Source organism: Arvicanthis niloticus, chromosome 2 (genome assembly GCF_011762505.2).
Source record: "Arvicanthis niloticus isolate mArvNil1 chromosome 2, mArvNil1.pat.X, whole genome shotgun sequence".
Lineage (NCBI taxonomy): Eukaryota > Metazoa > Chordata > Mammalia > Rodentia > Muridae > Arvicanthis > Arvicanthis niloticus.
The window spans coordinates 116,727,946-116,748,457 of NC_047659.1; the positions used below are offsets into that span (position 1 = coordinate 116,727,946).

Here is a 20,512-nt window from a genome sequence, read left to right on the forward strand (position 1 = left end):
GTGTGTGTGTAGTACAAAATTTTTTAAAGGTTTCTTTATATTTATTTTTAAATGAACCCGTGAGATTTTTTTTTTAATTTATTGTATTTCAGTGCATTGCAGTCAAATATCCCTTTTGCTATTCAAATTCTCCCACCACTAGCAGGTGGAAGCCCCTTCAACACAGGCTGTCTTCATTGTTGAGATCATCCTTAGTTTCTAGTACTGCATGATGCTGTGGGTCCATCTGATGTGTTTCCTGCAACCAGGCTGGAAGGGAGCCTCTTGTTAAAGGAGCTGCCTTTTAGTATTAATGTTGTGACTCACACATCCTTCTTTACTCGTCCATAATAATGCCTCACTTATTTTCAATGTAAGTAGGTCATAATAAAAATGCCACTAAAAGGTGTTGTTGAGATGAAGATATGATTGATGTCGCTTGCTGACACGTAAGAGACCAACCATGCCATGTTTTCAGGGTACATGTCTGTGCTTTAGAATGATGCTGTGAGTCTTAAAATAAACTATGTCTGGGTCACAGTATAGACCGTTTTGTGAGACTCAGTAGAGTGCCGTTAGGTATCCAGACTTGACAAAACTTGTTGGCTATTTCTATGTGCAGTCAAAGTTGAGAATGCTTGTTAGCAATAATATCACAACAAAATAAGTTTAAAAACAAAAAGAGGAGCTTGGGAAAGACTGCTTAATGGGGTCAGGTCAAAAGATATGTGGATCGGGACTTATCAGATAGCCAGTTTAGCTAGAACAGCAAATTCCAGATTCATTGAGAGACCATGTCTCAAAAATTAAGGTGGAGAGTAACAGAAGACACTCAATGGCCTCTGACCTACACATGTACATATATATGTGAGTACAGCCAGACATATATGCACACATATACACAGACATACACATACTCAACCTATGGAAGGGATTTGAACACAGTTTTGTAATTCCAAATATGTTAGACTCCAGATTTTTCTTGATAAACATTGTTCTAATAACTTGAATATAAGACCTTTAAAAATGTAAGAATATTCTAATCCACTCATTTATACATATATTTACAGATTTATAGTATCTTTCCTATTTCTATTTTACAGAGCTGAAAAAGTACCAGATTGTCACTTATTGATGACACGAGGGCAGTGTATGAAGGAACGTGATAATTCTCTTAAAGAAGAGGTATGTGTTGAGGCTATTTTCTTTCAAAAACAAGGGTTGGGGTTAGTAGAAACTTTTATTTAAATAAGTTCCAAGATTATACAAGCTATTTGTTTGGGAAAATAACATATTCTGAATGATAAACATTTGAAAAAAATGTTAACAGTGGTAAGTTATCATACCTGGCTGATAATATTTTTAACTTTCTGATCTTATATCTTTTACAGGTTTTGTGGAAGGATCTAACTTCTGACTTAATATTAATTCAGGTCCCAGAGGTAGTTTAAATATATCTACCACAACATCTTCAGAGTTTAGAAGCATCTGTAACATTCTGGTTTTTTGTCTACATGCCATACTTTAAAATAGTATTGATCTTAAGCCAACAAATACATTTTTGGCCATTATTGTACGTTATACACAGGTACTAGCCCAGATACATTAGAAGGAAAGGAATACATGAAATGTGTCCCTCTCCTTTTGAGAGCTGGTTACCAGCTCTCATGCACATAATAAAATGGCAAAGAATGTGTGCTCTCAGAAAGGGAGCCCAGCTACGTGAAGAAGCAATAGGAAGAGCTTATGATGGAAGAAGTATCAGGACATGTAAGGTGACCCTTTACAAATAGGCTTTTGACAAAGTGAGACTGGGGAAGATGTTTGGAGTGACATGGAAGGGCTGTTAGGAACCAAAACAGACTAGGAAGCCTGACACATGAGGCAATGGAACCATTCTTTTTTTTCTCATTTATTTTATTTTTAATTGTGTGAATATCTATATGTAGGTGTATGCAAGTGCATGCAGGTGCCTATGGAAACCAGAAGAAGGTTACATAGCTCCTAGAGTTTGAAACATTGCTGCAGACTTTTGAGCAGAGCTAGAATGGTTTCTCCTTAAAAATGGGAGTAAACAGGCAGTTTCTGAAATGTGTAGGTGTGGCACAATTCCAAAGAACAGTGTTATCACCAAAATGATGAAATGCCCTGTAAACTTCAGGACAAAAAGCTTTTGTAGTTTTCTGAAGCTTTTTGGTTTATGTAGTGTGCCTGTGTGCATGAAAGAGAAGGGTGAGGAAGGAGGGAGGCAAGATGGGGGTCGAGGCAGGGGGCTGGGAATTGAATTCAGAGTCTTGTTCATGTTAAGCACATTTTTACCATTATTCTCTGTATATTCCAGCCCTCATCATCCTTCCATGATTAACTAACTAGAATATCTGAGTTGTTTCTGTGTATTGAAAAAGGATAGATATTTAGTAGAAACCATAGGTTAAATAGCTCTCTCTTAAGAGAAAATCTTAAAAGTAAGTGATTTTGAAAATTTAAGAAAGCTCTATTAGAAAAAATCAAAGTCTAATGAAGCCTAGAAGTATTTACTTTGATCTCTTGGGTAAATGGCTAATTAAACAGCCGCATGTAAATTATGTTTACCTGTGGGTCTCTGTGCTGTCAGCTCTAGTCAATCCCTTCTCTTGAGTAAACACATGACCAAAGCCATAGAAACTCACTGTCCCCTGGAGACTAGATAAGATCTGTTAGCACTGCATAACCTGTTAGGCAATTACATAATTGAGCTACGTGCCTTTAATTCATAAAAATTTGTAATTACTTTATGTGGGGGGGGGGAAATGAGTTGAGATTGTCATTGAAATACGAAGTAGCTTAACACTCCTTTATTCTCATGAGGTCTGTTTCCACATGGGAGAGCTTTAACACAGAACAGCTTTCTGTTGTCACTCAGAATGGGTCTGGTCCTGCCCCCACACGGATTTTATTTACCGGAAGACATAGTTTCTAAATGATATATTGTTTTCTGATATCTCATACATATTCATATCCTGGCTCTTGGGATTATTTCTCCATCTTTTAATTGCTACATAAATAAAATCTCTTCCTTTAACTTAAATATAATCAGTATCAGTGCATGTGTTTTTCTTTAAACACTACAAAATATTTCTCTGTAACCAAGAGGAAAGATTTTGAGGACGTGGTAGTTAAATCTGGGAACTGTCCTCCACTGCTGTTATGTGTCAGTAGCTGTGTGAGTGGAATTGTCCAAGTAAAGACAAAATTTAATTCTGCTAAGTGCATTCACACTTAGTGTCTCTTTAGAGCTTTGCTGCCTTTATACAAATCATGTTTCTTTAGAATTAGATGTCATTTCTTTGAAGAAACAAGCAGAAAAATAAAACCAAAACCTTGAAATGTCAAACAGAAAAATGCTACTGTCCATAAACAGTTCTGTTGACATGAGGTATGGCTTTTAATGTTAAAGCATTTACAAATAGGGTTAAGAGTATAGCTTGGTGGTAGAGCGCTTGCTTAACATACACAAAGACCTGGGTTCAATCCTCAGTAAAATGTGCGCGTGTGCGCGCGCATGCGCGCGCACACACACACACACACACACACACACACACACACACACACACACACACACACACACACACACTGTACTGCCTGGGTATGAACCTCCCTTTCCTGCTTGCTACAAAGTGAGTTTCCTTTAATAGGTTCATGTATCCTTCTGTTTCATTTTGAATGGCTTTATGTACTCACTCCACTTTGTACAGTCCCCTGACTGCTTTTCTTTTAATTACCTGTTGAACATTTAAATTTATTATTTCCCCCCTACTAAGAGAGGCTCACAGAGCATCTATATAATTCAGGTTTTCAAATATTCATATTTCCTTATAATGAACTCATAGGTATAAAATATAGAATTGTCAGGTGTAGAATTGTTTTGCAATACTAGATCTTACTCTGAAAGGGTCACAGAGTTAAAATAATGGATGGATAAAGCATTTATTCAAGTTCTTTCTAAAATTAAATAATCAACTCCTTCTTAAGCCGTTTTGAGTGGTAAAAATGGCATTGCATTTCTTTGTGTTCACGTGACTGTCATGCTGCCATGTGCTTAGCTCCTTTCCTAGTTGTTCACTGTTTATTTTTCTACTAGGTAAACAATGTCTTTTTCTTATTGACTTATAAGAACTTTTAAATATAGATTTATACTTTCATTGTAGTATTTTTTGACAGCTTGATCTTTGCGTTTCATCAGGGGTGTTTTGGATATGATATCCTTTTCACTAATAGTTTCATTTATCTACTTCCACATTTTTAGGTACTTGACTATAGTACTTGACAAATTTGGGGATATATATTAAAGGTCATCCCACATTACTCTTGTAGTTCCAGACATAGCAGGATCCATATTTAAACTGAACTGATGAAAATCTGGAAGAATTGAGCCAGTGAGTTTAGAAATACTACTTAGAGAAGCTCAGAAGAGTTTAGACATCATCAGCTCTGAAAGACAGAAGTGTCAACGCTAGCTATTTTACAGATGGTGTGTGTCTGGGCATTTCATTCCCAAACCCTGTCTCCTGGCCCCAGGCAGACCAGGGACCCAGCTAAGGCTTCAGACTGCTGAGAGTAGCCAGAGACTCCCCAGATTCCTTCCTAGACTCCAAAGGTGCCTGGTTAAAAGAGAGCCTTTATTAATTGCAGACGATAAAAGCCTGTGCGTGGCTCTTCATAAGCATGATCCATGAAAACAAAGGCCAATACAAAACTTGTTTCAGGAGGTGAGTCACCAGTCTGCAGAGCCCATTCAATTCTAGTGTGCAGTGTGCAAAAAAGCTTGTTGTTCTAACGCTGCCACTCTGGGCCTGTGCTTCTTTGAGGGTATAAGAGTGTCTCAGTAATGGATAAGCTCCTTTGAATTGGGAGTTCCTCAGAAAGTGCTCATTTCTGGAACATCTGCAAAAGACATGCCTTAAGAATCATTACATAGCTGGGAGATGGCTCATTCAGTAAAGACAACCCAAGTTTCATCTCCAGAACCCATGTTTTTTTTAAAAAAAAAATCTGCGAATGGTGCTGCATACATAGAAATTTTGGTTTTTTAAATGTATGCTATGACTGTGTTATTAAGAGGTTAAGAAATTATTACCTCTGGGTGGTGGTGGCACATCATTAATTCCAGCACTCAGGAGGCAATGAAGGTGGATCTCTATAAAATCAAGGCCAGCCTGATCTACAAAGTGAGTTCCAGGGTAGCCAAGTCTATTAAAAAAAAAAAATGTCTTGAGAAGAAGAAAAAAAAGAAGAAAAAAATTATTACCAACTATATCACATATTATAATTTAGAAATATACACTCAAAGTTCTGTTAAAATGTATAGATTATTTTAAACCAAAGAAAATAAAAAGTTATAGATTTAACTATAAAATTTTTAAAGGTGAGGTTTTGTTTTTAATTCATATTTTAAAATGCTTTGCTAATATATATAGGATTTTTTGGCATTGGCAGATACGGTCAGGTTGGGTTTAAAATGCACCATGGGCTATATGAGGATACAGTCCAAGGAAGCTTGCTTTCTTCTATGCAGGCCTGAGGAGCATACACAGTGAAGATATTTAGGATGCTGGGCTGTCAGAATAATAGCTGATGGGAGCCAGCTTGGGCCTAGCTTCAGGGGCAAGGAACCATGTCTGTAGCCAGTCTGCCGAAACAGAAGTCCTGAGCAGTTCGCTGATATGGACTTATCAGAGCGGAAGTAAAATCCAGCGGCAGTTGATACAAATGAAGGCAAAGAACCTAATCATTAGCCCTGCAGCCCAGGTTTTAGCTACAAAGCTAACAACTCAGGGGCCTTTGGGCAAAAACTACAACTCTTTCACACACCACCCTAGACCAGTTTCTCTAGCTTCTGTCATAAGCCCTAGGTCCATGAGATCTACCTAAGTGATGTTAGTGTAAAGGATTTTCTGAGCTAAATGCTCAGGGCTGAATCTCCCGTTCTCTGCTTCTATGACTCTGAGGTCAGAGCATCTTTTCCTTTTGCTGTGCTAGCCACAAAGGATTGTTCATTTCCTCCTTGTTGACTGACCAATTGCTTGTTACCCAGTTAACTACATAGAACCTGAGGACCTTTGTCTAGTTCTAGTCATATTGGCTTCTGGTGTCTTGGGCCTATTTCTGGCAGATTGGGTGGACACTACCCATATACACATCAATCAACAGGCCACCACCACTGTCACCAGGATGGAGCAAGTCACTACTCTCTAGTAGAGAGTGTATACTCTGGCAGTGGAACACTGCTAGATAGTCACCTCTTGTTCCTAGCATATTTTAATGTCTTATGAGCAAAGTGCTGACCTACAAATTAAAAGACTGAGTTACCTCAGATCACATTCATTGCCAGTTTTCCTCACATTGCTTCTCAGGTAGGCTGAGATTAAATTTGATTTCCCTGTACAGATGTGTAGGTAAAAGTGGCTGGAGAACACAAGGTTCCTCATGCCAGGCTGTGGGTAGTTGGCTGGGAACGCTCTGGGTTCCTCCAGCTGGAAGTTAGGCCCGGCTGTTCACTAAAGGCCTCTCCACAGCTCCACAGTTCCTCACGGCAAGGCCCCAACACATGAGAAAGTCTTTGGGTTTCCAAAACGGGTTTATTGGCATGACGATAGTGGATGGATCTGGATGCACGCCCCCACCCCCCACCCCAACCCAGGGCAGTCCTGAGTTAAATAGCAGGAAGAGAGGGGGAAGGGGCTGGGGAGAAATGCTTAAATTGACTCTACCCTCTGGCCTTCAGGTACCTCATTAGTATGTAAATCTCTCTAGGGCCTGAGGCCTGTTTATCAGGCCCTCCATGTCCGGAGCCTGGGTTCTGGGGGCATGGCTGAACCCACAACCCAAGATCCAGGATACTCTTCCACAGCCCAACACAGATGGGATAGTTAATGTTCTTTGAAAAAAGATATTTGTTAGCAAGTGAGTTTCTCCAGCTTCTCAGAAGACTCAAAGGCAAGCGTAGACTTTTATCCTTGGCTAAAGATTAAGACTCAGGAACAGGTCACTTATCTTTTTGTTTAGTAGATTTCTTCATTTTGGTTTAGGTATATGTGCCTATATGTATGTCTATATGTTTATCACATGCAAGCAGCATCTGTAACGGTCTGAAGAGGGCATCAGATCCCCAGGAACTGAAATTTTAGGCTGCCTGATGTAGGTGCAGGGAACTACACCCAAATCCCAGCAAAAAGAGCAAGTGCTTTTCCCTGCCCTATCACCAGCCCCTGAACCAACGTTCTGTTACCAGTCTAGAAATCAGGATTCATGCAATGCAGGAAGAAATCTTCATTCAGAAAGGAGGTCTGAGGGTCTGCTTTTATGTATACCAAAGGGATAGGCTAGCTCAGATAAGCAGAGGTAATCTTGTCTCTCAGACCTACTTCTCAAGTTGTGTAGTACATGAGGTTAAGTCCTCAAAAACATTATTGTGAATGAAAATTGTTGTATAGAATTAAATTGTGCTGGAAAATAACCAAGTGTTACTTTTAATTAAATGTTTTTCATATATTTTGATCACAAACTCTTCCCAGATCCTTCCTATATCTCCCTGCCCATCCAACTTCATGTTGGTTCTCTCTCTCCCTCTGCCTTCCTCTGCTGTTTTGATCTTGAGGACATCTTAATGTCAGGAAAGAAATTAAATTCTAAGTAAAGCTTAACCTGAAATTGTATTTTAAATCTGAGTCTTTGAGAGCAAGAGGAACAGGGTTCCAGTTTGTTTTGATTTTTTTTTTGTGTGTGTGTGCTTTCTTTGAAACACTGTAGGCAACAACATTATTGAAAAAAGAGCTTACAGAAGAATGTGACCATAGGTCAGCTATTCACAGTAATGAATCATCTTGCAGCATGCCATCTATTCTGAATGACAATAATGGAATAAAGGAAGCAAAACCCGCTCTGCGGCTCAACAGTGTTCTTACAAGGGAACAAGGTAACTATTGTTTGCAGTGTCCACAGCAAAAAGGCATTCAGAGTCAATGCAACATCCTTTCTCAAGGCATACATATAAAATACCGTTAACCGAAGCCCATCTTAGGTTTTATGTGTATAGTATGTTGCTTGTTTTATGGTACCTTTTAGTTAATGTGTGTGTTCTCAGTGCAAACCCTAAGTATAGTTCTGTTGAGCTTCTAGCGGAGAAATCTTAAGCTAGTCACTTACACTAACAGTACCTTCTAGATAAGAAATAAATTAACAAAAACTGTAAGTGAGGAAAGAGTGAAAAAATAAAAGAATTATATTAAAAACTCCACATAGAGGGGCTGGAGAGATGGCTCAGTGGTTAAGAGCACTGGCTGCTCTTGGGGAAGACTCAGGTTCGGCTCCCAGAACTCACAAGGCAGTTCGAAGCTATCTGTTTACTCTTGCTTTCTTCGGCCTCTCACAGGTACCAGGCACAACATACACATGGTGCACATACATGCATACAGGCAAAATATTCTTGCACATAAAATAAATCTTAAAACAAAGCATGCAGGGCCAAGAGTGTAGCTCAGTGGAAGAGCGCTTGCCTAGCACATGGGAGACCCTACGTTCCAACTCCAGTGCCGAAGAACAAATGTTTCGTAATTTTGAAACATATTTATTATGTTTTTAATTTTTTAGAAGTTTCAAGTGGCTGTGGAGATGAGAGCAAGGAAGAGAGCATAGCTGCGGCCCCAGTCACAGGTAAAGCAACCAGTGCCTAACATTTTCAGTCACAGAATGCGGTCTCATTGCATGATCAGAAAATTCAGGGTTAGTCATTGTTGGGTCCAGTGACTTCACGAGGTGGAGAGACAATGCACTCAACTTCTGCATGCGAGCTGTGCTAATATAACCCAAGCTGGTGAACAACTGTGCCCACTGAGCCTCTCTGTCCATTTTAAGTGTTCAGTCTGCAACCATCCCCATCAGACAGCCCTTCAGCACGTGTAGCCACGAGAGGATATCAGTTGGCCCCGGTAAGAGACTAGATGACCAACTGTAGGTGTTTCTAATTTTACTTTTTTTCTTTTCTGTAGAAATTGAACTTAAAACTGATATTTTAAAAAATCACTAGATAGAGAGTGTGCTTGAGCTTCAAGTATAAAAGCCTGTCTAGCAGTTTAAAATTCTCACTAATCATGCTTCATCCATCAAGACCTATTAAGACTTGTGCACATGTATTAGGCGAGGCGTGTTTATAGGTGGAATCTGAATTGTGTCATTACAGGTTTTTTGGCTTGGAATATCAGCAAGCAGCAATTAGTATTCTGAACAGAACCTTATTTGTTGTACATCTAAATTTACTAGATCCTTATTTTATAAAGTGGTATGTTGCTTCATTATAAATTCAAAGGTCTGACTTTAAATATTTATACACATAAACACACCATTGCTGAGGTACTGAGGCATGCATCTGCATATGAGGTTGTTTTGTTCTTGTTTACAAGCAAAAGAGAATGGCTTGCTTTATGGTAATATAATTCATGGCATGATGATTAATTTTTAAACTCAAGTTTTAAAATTTCTGTAATGAACTCTTGTTTTGAAAATGGAGTTGACAGCAGAGCAGTTATTATGTATGTGTAATAGTTCACTCCAGTATACAAAAATGCTCTTTCCTTTTAAACTTTTTTCCCAATAATGTGTTTTGATTTGTCATTTTGAGGAAATGCTGATAGGGTTCCCTCTGACTTTTGTTTGTTTGTTTTTGTTGTTATTAAAAGAAGAAAGATAGGTAATCCCTAAGCTGCAGATATCCATGAAGTCATTTGGTTATATTTTTCTTATATTTACTTTTGAGTAAATACAAGAAATATTTTGAGTGCAGAAGTATTTAACTGAATGTATTTCAGTTAGGACTGTAAGCCTGTAATCACAAAGGTTCATCTGTAAACTTATTTAAAATAGGTGGTAATTCTAACAGCCCACCCTCCATCTATCAATAGTTGGCAGAGAATAGTATGCGTTAGCATACTAAAGCATTACCCATTATAAAGTACCACAGGAGAGTCAGGTCTGGTGGTGGTGCACACCTTTAATCACAGCACTCAGAAGACAGAGGCAAGTAGATCTCAGAGATGGAGGCCAGTCTGGTCTACAGAGCGAGTTCCAGGACAGCCAGGGCTACACAGAGAAACCCTGTCCCTAAACAAACAAACAAACAGCATGGGAGTCCTGGAAACTTTAAGATATTTTTACTACAGGATAGCTGTTCTGTCATCACCACGAAGGCCCTTGTCCCTCTAAGCATCCTGGAGCCTCCCAAAGATCCAGAGACTACAGCCTGATCGGTAAGGTCCCAGGAGCTAGCCTGCAGTTCATCACTATGTCTACCTTATGGACTACCTGGAATATCCATACATATTTAGAAATCTTTCAAGACTTTCTTCTGATGAGTTAAAAATATCTTTTTGGAGTCAAATCATAGGCTGTGTTCTCAAGTGACAATTTCTTGAAAGATCTAGCTCAGCAGTACTGCTGGAGGTGCCATCACCAAGGAATCACAGCAGCACTGTCCTCATTTACCTTGTGACTCGGGTACAAAGTAACAGGGTAACATTGAAGGCTAGACATCCTTCTGGAGGCCATGGGATGGCTATGCAGCAGGTATTTCATGATGTGCTGTCCTGTAAGTGTCGATGGACAATGCAGCATTATCCAAAATGTACCATGTGCAGAAAATACTTAGGGAAATAACATATTTTGAGGCCAACCCCTGGGTGCTCTCTTGTTTTCTGCAGTGTATATAATACATTGGATCACATTGAAGGCTCTCAGAATTTGAAGGAAACTGAAAATTGGGAGCTGCTATTTCATAATGTGTCATGTAGCTGAAAATAAAGTCCTTGTTTGTTTGTTGAGGCAGGGTTTTTCTGTGTAGCCCTGAATGTCCTAGAACTCCCTGTATAGACCAGGCTGGATGAAGTCCTTCTTAACGGCTAACAACTTTTTTGTGTGTGTTTGGAATAGGCTATGGAATATACATAGGCTCATATATGGGATCTTTACAAAAATAAATAAATAAATAAATAAATCAGGTCCAACCGGAATATCAGCTTTCTCTTAACATCTGAGCCATCTCTCCAGCTCCTATATCAGCTTTCTCGATACATTAAAATTATCTTTGTTGTTTCTCTGTGTCCCATATTTTGGAGGAAGCCTCCCTAGTAGATGAACTGCTTTCTAGTAAGACTGGGGCAACTTTAATCAAATCACATTGGAGTGTTAAGATTGAAAGCTACTGATAAAATTGTCCCTTGGTAGACCAGAAGGTTGTAATAGTAACTTTGGTATTCAGAAATTCTCTTTAGGGCTGGAGAGACAGCTCAGCAGTTAAGAGCACTGACTGCTCTTCCAGAGGTCCAGAGTTTAATTCCCAGCAACCACATGGTGGCTCACAAACATCTATAATGGGATCTGATGCCCTCTTCTGGTATGTCTGAAGAGAGTCACAGTATACCCGAATTGCTCTTCATTGTGGCTCTTTCTCTGTGTACCTCTTTGCTTTACATTCATTTTGGAAGGGCCTAGGAAAGCAAAAGGGCAAGGTGAAATCCAGGGCAGCTTCTAGGCTGAGTGGAAGGCTCGGACATTACACTGTGCTCAGAATAAGGGTCTTAAGACACTAACATGAGAAGGGCACATTAGCTCTCTCTGTATATTTGAGGAGCAAATGCAAAAACCAGAGTATTTACTGTGTGTAAAGGTGGAGTGTAGATCAGTAACAAAGGCTAGCTCTTCACTTAAAACAAAGCTAGGAGTCTTCAAGGTATGAGATTCTGGGCTAAGAACCTGAACACAACAAGCAAGGCCTCAAGAAGGAACATTTGTTTATAGAACATGTCACTCGTTCATGCTGAGGCTGTGCCTCTTGCTGTACGCTAAGGAAATCAGTGAACCAACATTCTAATGTCTTTACTTGCCCTTCTTACTTGTTTATATCCTCCCAAACTTAAGTCTCCTTAGTAGAGTTCATCCTTTAAGATTCACTATCCTTCCAAAGGCATCTGGTTCATTAGTCATCATAGAAAAAGTATTTTCTCCCCCAAGGTTTATATGGACTGTCCCTTGTACAGCACATATTTCCCGATTGACAAAATCAAGTATTCCCGCAGACTATCCTATTGTAACAGTCTACACCCTTCTTGTTTGCATAGTGTTTTTACTAAAGAATCCAGATAAAACAAAGATTAATGTTATATCTATAAATGTATTTCTATATATGATAGGTAATACACCATTTATATGTTTAATATACTTAGCCCATTACTAGGATTGAATCTTGGGATACCAAGGACAGAAAAGACTGCCCCTGCCTTCAGTAAGCCTCAGTCACTTCTAACTTTCATAATAGTCCCTTAGGGCTCAATTTGAATAACTCATCCTGCTGGTCAAATAGAAACTTAGAAAGGTTGGGATCAGCTCAGTGGATGTGGAATCCAATTCAAACTTGAGAATTCAATGTTTCCATTTCTCCACTCTGACTCTTTTTTTACTAACAGAAAGGCAGCTGTGTCAGGGCATCTGGGACAAGTAGACCTCAGTGTATATCACGGCAACAGATGAGTTTAACAAGGATGGTCTGGGGAACAGTGATGAGCAGCCATTCATTTCTTTTCTCTTTGGCTACACCAAGAGAAGTGAACAGCTTACAAAAATGTTCACTGCTATACTAAGAGGCTTGCTTTTTATAAAGTGGGACAAGCCTGAGCATAGCTGGACCTCTGAAACCATGTGAAGGATGAAGGATGTTGTGGTCAGTTTCCCTGGAAACATCAAGCAAGGAAGAAAGTAATGCTTAGTAAGATTATGGGAGAACATATCCCTCTGAAGTACGCACATCCACAGTGATGGCATTTTTAATGCATTCACACCAATGTCCCTTTCAGTACCAAGCAAATGATACAACTTATATTACACCATAAAAACCCAGCATTTTACATAGTATGTGCCACACAGTGGACCCTTAATGAGTCAAATAAATGAATAAAAGTGGGGAATTAAGGAGTTTCCTTAAATGCTTGTTGATTCAGGCCAGAACAGTATCTCTTTCAGTCAGTCACTCCACCAGCACTTTTCCCACCCCACGTGCCCATCCTGGCAAAACTCATCTCCTTAAGCTGCATGTGAAAAGGGCCGTCAGCTTTTATCTCAAGAGGATTAAGCCTCTAAGAATGTCCATTCAGCCTCTCATTCTCTTAACACCAATTCTGATGGTCAAGCTGTGTTAAAAGTATTGCTTTGCTGTGCCCTTCCTCCTCAGTATTCTTTGGTCAGCTGAAATACTCTACGTCATCACACTGAAGCATCCATGGGGAGGCTGTACAGGTCAGCATCTACTTGCAGGGTGCTGCTTGGGTTCCGAGTTCTGGCACCACCTCCCCAAACATTACAACTGAAAACATACAATGGCCAGGTTGTCATTGGTGACTGGATTTACCCCAGGAGGAAAGAATGAAGTGACAAGTTTGGGCCACCCAAGTGTAATGGCATATAACCTCCAGGACGGCAAGTTCACTAAAAATGTTTTTTTCTTGCCTTGTCTCAGAAGTGCTTTACTCGGAAGAATTAGTAGAGACATATTATCTGTTGTGCAGGTCAGGGACTTCCAACAAATGTGAAACCAGGGCATCATTTGTTGTATTGTCCATGGTAGTCAGCACCTCAGCCTCTAGGCAGGAGTCAGCCTGCCAGCACCTCTGCCTCTCTGCCATTGAGCCTATTGCCTGCTGCTCGCAGGTGGGGCACAGAGGCTTTTAACATGGATGTGAAAGAATAAAAGACCTTTCTGAGGAGAGCTGTTGGTTAGTGTCCTGCATTTGAGCAAACAAACTCCTAATTGAGGAGAGAGTCTCCCAGTGCATACGCAGTAAAATTCCATTTGGGCTTTCTATGCTGTGCTACATCAGAACTAGCCAGCATAGGTCCCAGGCATAAGCATTTTATCACATCCGAGTCAGTTTCTAGGTTGAGAATTGTGGAGGAGGTGTCTCAAAGCTGGGAGAGGCTCTGTGGGTCAGTTTGTAAAAGGACCTTTATTTTACACAAGCAATTCAAATTGAGAGACGAGGTGAGGATTTAGATAGTTTGATAAAATCGGGAGTCAGGGAGAGCATTGGGGTTTTTTTCCAAGCTGTTATGATGGTGCCATAAGCTTACCAGCTGCAGTGCCCTGCACTCGTAGTCCCAGATCTCAGCAGAAGCAGCATTGGTGTTAACAGGAAGCTTCCCTGAGCAACAAAATTTCAAAAGTGAAAACAAAAATAGTGGACTTGGTCTGTCACAGTTCAGGATGCAAAAAACCAAGGTACTATCAGAGCAAGCTCTGGGAAGATTTCTTCCCAGTGGTTCTGGTTTGTGATGACATCTCTTCAGTGTTTATGTTTGCCTCTGCTTTCACAGCCTCCTTTCTGTGTTTTTGTGTCTGCTGCTCCTATGGAATAGACATCAGTCTTTGGGCTCCAATGAAAGTGAAGGGCAATCTCATCTTGCCTTCCTTAACTGATGTGTCTATAATAATCTATTACCAAATAAGATCATGTTCTGAGGTTTGAGTGGATTTGATTTGGAGGTGAGGAAGGCAGTATTCAGCCTGCTATAGGGTTTGAGAAGAGTTTTCTTGATACTTTACATTGCTAGCATTTGGGTCACCTCATACCCATTATTCCTGGCCATTCTATAAGTAAGAAAGATATGTCAATATTTCTGATTCCTCCCACCATACAAATTATTGAGTACTGATTGCTAGAAACGTTTTTTTCAAAACTGTTTAGAATGAGAGTGTGGCTCAGTGGTAGAGCTCCTACTTAGCTTGCATGAGCCTATGGGAAATAATGAAAAGCACGGCATTTTACCATTAAACCCAGCTTTTAACAGAGGTCACTCAAGAGTTTTAAAAGTCAAATGTTTCCTGAGTTTGATGACTGAAAATTAACCTACTATGATTAAACAGTGGTAAGCAGCAAGCAGTACAGTTGTTACGTCTAATGGCTTGGCATTTCCATATTCTACAGACATCTTCCACATACTTCATAATGACTTTTAACATACTATATGATGTAAATGCTATAAGAGTGTATCATTTAGGATGTAATGACGAGAAAAAAAAGTTTGTATATACCCGGTACTAACACATTTCCCCAAATATTTTTAATCCATGTTTGGTTTTGGATTGGTGATGTGGGACTGAAGGACACAGAGAAGCGGATTTGGTACCCTCAGAACTGTTTCAGTTCAGCTTGGGAGCAGCCATGAAAGGTCAGTTACAAGCCTGGTATTGATTTTCAAGTTTAATTGTTGAATTGATTCACAGAGATTAAAACTAGAATGTAAATGTCTTCCTGACACTGCCCTAGTGCCCTGTGAATTAGGAGTGTTCCTTGTCTGTTAGCAGCATTCATGGGAAAAGCAGCTAGAGAAACCTCACAGTGGATTTGCTGACCCAAGGCTCCTGGTGGACAAGTTTAGCACCGGAAGTCCAGATATGAAGATTGCCCTGTGTAGACCTATGCTGAGTCTGCCCACATGTGGCCTTTTTTTCTCTGAAATCTTAAATATACAAGCATCTTCTGTTATATTTTCTAAATTATAAAGGCATCTATGTTCAATTTTTTTCATTTTTATTTGAGAAGATTATTAGATAACCAATTTATGGGGGCTTAAAGTGATAACATGTCTTTTGAATTAATTTTAGAAATACTATTTTGCCTTTAATGTTATTTTTTGCAAAAGCAACTGAGTTTGTTTCATCGGTGGTGCATCTAATATAATATGAAAAAACACTTTTAACATGTGTAGAAATATATGAAAAGTAATAAATAAAACCGTAGCATTCTTTCTACTGAAAGCATTCTTCAATTTTAATTTTAGAATTTCTGCCCACTTCATATAGGAACAGTACTTAAACATCCCTAGTTGAACGCCCTGGTTCTCTGTGGGTTCAAGGTCTGGTTCCCTTGCTGCGGTGATCGCATTGTCTGTGTCTCCCTTTGTTATTCCTTTCCAGACCCAACTCTTTTTTATTAAGGATTTCTGCAAAAGCAACGGGCAGTTCCTTGCCTCCATACACTCCTTAGAGGCTGGGGAAACATGTGTATCTTGTAATGGGCTGTTAAAAGCACTTGTTCATCAGATATTTTCTTTTTATTTGTAGATTTAGGAGTATTTTAGCAGGTGTACATTTGCATATAAAAGAGAATAAAAGATAAGAAGTTGAGGCTTTCTCTTTTTCCTCTCCTCAGCATCCTCTCTGTCCTACCCCCTTTATTCAGCACATTTTCACCTTTTTTTTCTCTAGCTGCTTCTATTTTCTAGACCCAAAATGCATATCAAAAAGGGGGAAAAAAAAAAAAAAAACCCTCTTAGTGCTCCCTCGGCTTTGCAGGAAGATGGATGATTGGGCTCCGGCAGCTTATGTAACAAAGTGGAGGAAATATATTTATCTCATTGTGTCATCAGCATGGAATTAATAAACAGAATAGGTTTTAATCTCTTGGCTGGATACAACGTGGGATGTAGACCCCTTGCCTTGTATGTTTTAAATTGCAATATTTTCTACGTCTTAAGCTAAAATTTGACATACAGTTGAATATATAATAATGCTTGACTACAGGATTTAGAACTGAAAACTTGAGGGTATGTGTGTTTGTGTGTGTATACATATATATGTTTCTGTATATGAAAAGAATTGGCTTCATTAAAAATGTTGGATTCACCTAATCATTTTAATTATTCCATAATTCTTGAGTGGTTAACATTATAAATGAGAGAAATGTTTCCCTGGAGTTCCAAGGCACAGGCGACAGTGTACATTAAGCCCTTTACAGCTGCCTAGTCCTCAGATTTTCAGATTTATACCTTGCTTGCAGCAGGGATGAGCTTAGATTCTTTGGCTCTTAGTCCTATGTTTACAGCAGACTAGCTTTTATTTCTGCGTGTGACTTTTTCTCCTTTATTCACTTACCCATTCACTCATAACCGGATTGGCAAGGCAGCAGCGCACTGCAGCTTTAACTTCTTTGCTCTCCTTTTTTCCTGCTAGAGGAGCCTGGGCCCAAGTTACAAAAAAAAAAAAAAAAAAAAAAAAAATATATGCATTGTTTGGCCTTTTTGCACTGTGAAGTTGGCTTCCTGGCCAAGCCTTCTAGACTGTTCTGGGAGGGTTCTGTACTGTTTGAGAAAAAAATATTCTCTAGTCTGCAGAGCCTGAAGCTGGCCCACCATCACTTAACATCTTATGGCTCACATAACCTCCTGATAGTGCTCAGGTCCTTGCCCTTTCAATGAGCGCTTTCCCTAGCATCTAATTTGTACCTGTGGCTGCAGCTTTGCCGATCCCTCTGTGCACCTAGCTTTGCTTTCTGTAGGCAGCCACCCTCTCCTTAGCCCTTAGGATTAGGTTTTTCACTGAATCTGACCAATAGGTCTGCCTGTAACCCTCCTGAGATCTTTGCATTCTCTCTCCCCTCTCTTGGAGCCCCACACGCTAGCATAAGAGCCTGAGAATCAGGGCCTGGAGCCCAGAGACCTTCCTACCAGGATGCTGCTTCTGCGAGCCTGGAATAGAGAAGCTGTTGATTTTGACAGTGAATCTACACACGGATCCACTGAAATGACGAATTTATGGCCTCAAATGAACTCTTAAAGTTTGTCCCTTAGTCTTAAAATTTAGGTGCAACTCATCTTTTATTTGAGACATACACTTATGAGGTAGAGGTAAGAAATTATAAATTTGAAGCTAACTTGGGTTTTATAGGGAGATAGTGCATTTGAGAAATATTTACCTTTTTATAGGGAGACTATTAAGGAGCCCATGCATCTGAGAAATGTTAGCCTCATAGAGGAATTTCAGAAACACTTATGAACAGTTGAAAGTAGAATGTTTCTTTGCTTTTCTTCATCTATAGAAACAAAAGCCTACCAGTTACTGAAGAAGTCTACCCTTCAGGACAATTCAAATCAAGCTGAAGAGAGATTTGAAAGTCAGTTTTCAAGTAAGTTGGGGCAGATTCAGCACTTGAACCCTGTGGCAGGGGCCGAGCGCAGCAGCCAGGATGATGCTTAGAGAAGTGTGATTTTAGAGTTTGCTTTATAGTGAGTATTACTGAGTCTGAGTGAGCAAGAACTTTTTCATCCTTAGCAGACAAGCATCTGGAAGGGCCCTCACTTCTGCATACATGGAGCCCAGCATGGTAATAGCTTTATAGACCCTATGATTCTATTTGGTGTTTCATGAAGGTCTCTTTTCATGAACTATCGCAGAAGATACTCCTAACTTCTCTTCCTACGTTTCCTCATCCCATAGGGAGGACAGCTTTGTGCTGCATGTCCACTCTTGTGGGAATTCTGGGAAATTCTCTGCTATTATAATGAAAGGACTGTAAATCCCAAGAAAGCTAACATTTAGGCTTAAACATACTTTGTTTAATCTAGGATTTTGTTTCAATTTTAATTTTCTTACATTCTCCCACGGTACATGTGATTTTCATTTTTATTATATCTTCTTTTCATGTGTTATTCAATTGAACACCCATTGTAAAAGGTACATAATATAGAGGAAAGTGTACAGTGATTTTTTAAATTTTAGACTTAAATGTTCTATTTTATGTGTATATGTGTTTTGCCAATGTAACTATGTATGATGTGATGCCTGGTGCCAGTGGATGTCAGAAGAGAATGTTGGAGTCTCTAGAACCATAATTACAGTTGAGTGTGAACCACTGTGGGGATACTTGGAATTGAACCCCAGGTCCTCTAGAAGAGGAACCAGTACTCACTCCTAACCACCAATTGAGCCATCTTTCCAGCTCTGTATGACTTTAATTTTCTATGATCAGTATACTCTATTTTTCCTATCAGCATTGTACAGTGAGTTCTTAATGTCATATAATTCATAGACCATATTCAGGTTTCCAATTGTCTCAAACTTGTCTTCCTCAGACAGATACTTTTTCAAGACATGTGCTATCTGTCTGTATTTGGAGAATACATTTTTAGTAATATCAGTGGCACTGTCATTTATTTTGGTTGCTTTAAAAATTCAGTGAGCCACTTTAGGTTAAAGACCAACCCAGGCCTGGAAGTGAAAGGCTCCTAAGGAGAGTCAACCATTTTGGTGACTATGATTTTGCTCCAAAAACATAGAAATTATAGTCTCTTGAAAGCAGGGAAGGAGATCCCCCTATTGTTTCAGAAAGATCTCAGTGTGGGTCAGCTTTCTGTCCACATTTGTGACATACAGTCTGAATCGAGATAGGTTGTAGATGGTGTTTGTCCAGCCCCCCCCCCCTTTTATAAATTAGGTCTCAAGAGAGTAATGCCTTGGCTCAGAGCATAACTGCTTAGCAGGTACACATAGTTGAGAAGGCAGTGCTAAAGATATTTTGGGCAAGTGTATTTTGGTGTTTGTTTGTTTGTTTGTTTGTTTGTTTGTTTTTTCAAGACAGTGTTTCTCTCTGTAACCCTGGCTGTCCTAGAACTCTCTTAGTAGACCAAGCTGGCCTTGAACTCAGAGATCCACCTGCCTCTGCCTCCCAAGTGCTGAGACTAAAGTTGTGTGCCAGATGGCAAGTGTATTTTGATACCTAATTAGCAGGTACAAAAGACAAGTATTTGGCATAAGTTGTCATCTCTTGGTTATCTATAAAAATTATGCTACTATTAAATATATTAATAGTGTATTTCAAATAATATTTATTCTTTGAGCAATTCATACACTTATACAATATATCTTGATCATATTCTGTTAAACTTTTCATACATGAAGTGGCACTTGACAGGTTGTACAGCTAAGCACAGGCAGGTTCAGTTTCCTGGGTCTATCTACACCTTGAAGGATCCCAGTAGTCTGATGATAGTATTGACAGGAGTTTCTGATGCTGTTGGCTGCTCTTAGAGTTGATAGTGCCCTGCATTCACTCTCCACTCACCACTGCCTTCTCCTTTCTACTCTCCTGTAGTCCCATGAGCTGCAGTGAGCAGAAAGTGAAGGGAAACTTGACTGCACTGAAAAGCAGAGGGTGGGAATCTCATCCTCACTTCTCACTCCTGTCTCAGTTACTTTCTGAGTTAGACGTTTTAGGTCTCTGTCTTCAGATCTGTTACTGAGAAAACCCACTTTAGTTCTGAACCCCACTTTTCATAATCCAAAGTCCTGTCCTATACAAATGTGGAGACTCTGTTTGGGTTGAGCGTGGGCATGGTGTGGAAAGAGTTATCCTGCTACAGAGATTACATGCAAGCAAACCATTCACAGGTTAGTAACTCAGCAAATTCATGGCAAAGCTGCCTGTACACTCTCTGGGATTTGGGGTGATTGCCCATTGAAAACAGAAGTGTCACAGAAATATCCAAGGCTGAGAACAGTAGGGACAGTCCAGCCTTCATTACCAGGGAAAAAGGTGTGTTGTGTATTCATGTCCTCAACACAGGCTGAGAGAGTGGCCTTGATGACTTTTAGTGGATATTTATTATTCTTTGTAGGATAAGAAACAGGATGTAACCAAAGGGCTTAAGAGTAGATAGTGTGGGAGCCTGTCGTCGTCCA

The 20,512-nt window shown here is 39.6% G+C and overlaps 1 protein-coding gene across 3 annotated transcripts in view; it reads left to right on the plus strand.

Annotated features, from left to right (window-relative positions):
* Kiz (kizuna centrosomal protein) overlaps positions 1–20,512 on the plus strand; it is a 103,945-nt gene that overhangs the window by 67,152 nt on the left and 16,281 nt on the right. For 2 of the 3 annotated variants that reach the window (XM_076929918.1, XM_076929917.1), the window contains 6 exons: positions 1,083–1,164; positions 1,371–1,421; positions 7,768–7,933; positions 8,608–8,670; positions 15,160–15,225; positions 17,874–17,960. In XM_076929918.1, the coding sequence (XP_076786033.1) occupies positions 1,083–1,164; positions 1,371–1,421; positions 7,768–7,933; positions 8,608–8,670; positions 15,160–15,225; positions 17,874–17,960 (515 nt within the window). The remainder of the gene's footprint in view (positions 1–1,082; positions 1,165–1,370; positions 1,422–7,767; positions 7,934–8,607; positions 8,671–15,159; positions 15,226–17,873; positions 17,961–20,512) is intronic. The other variant, XM_034496019.2, reaches the window with a different exon arrangement.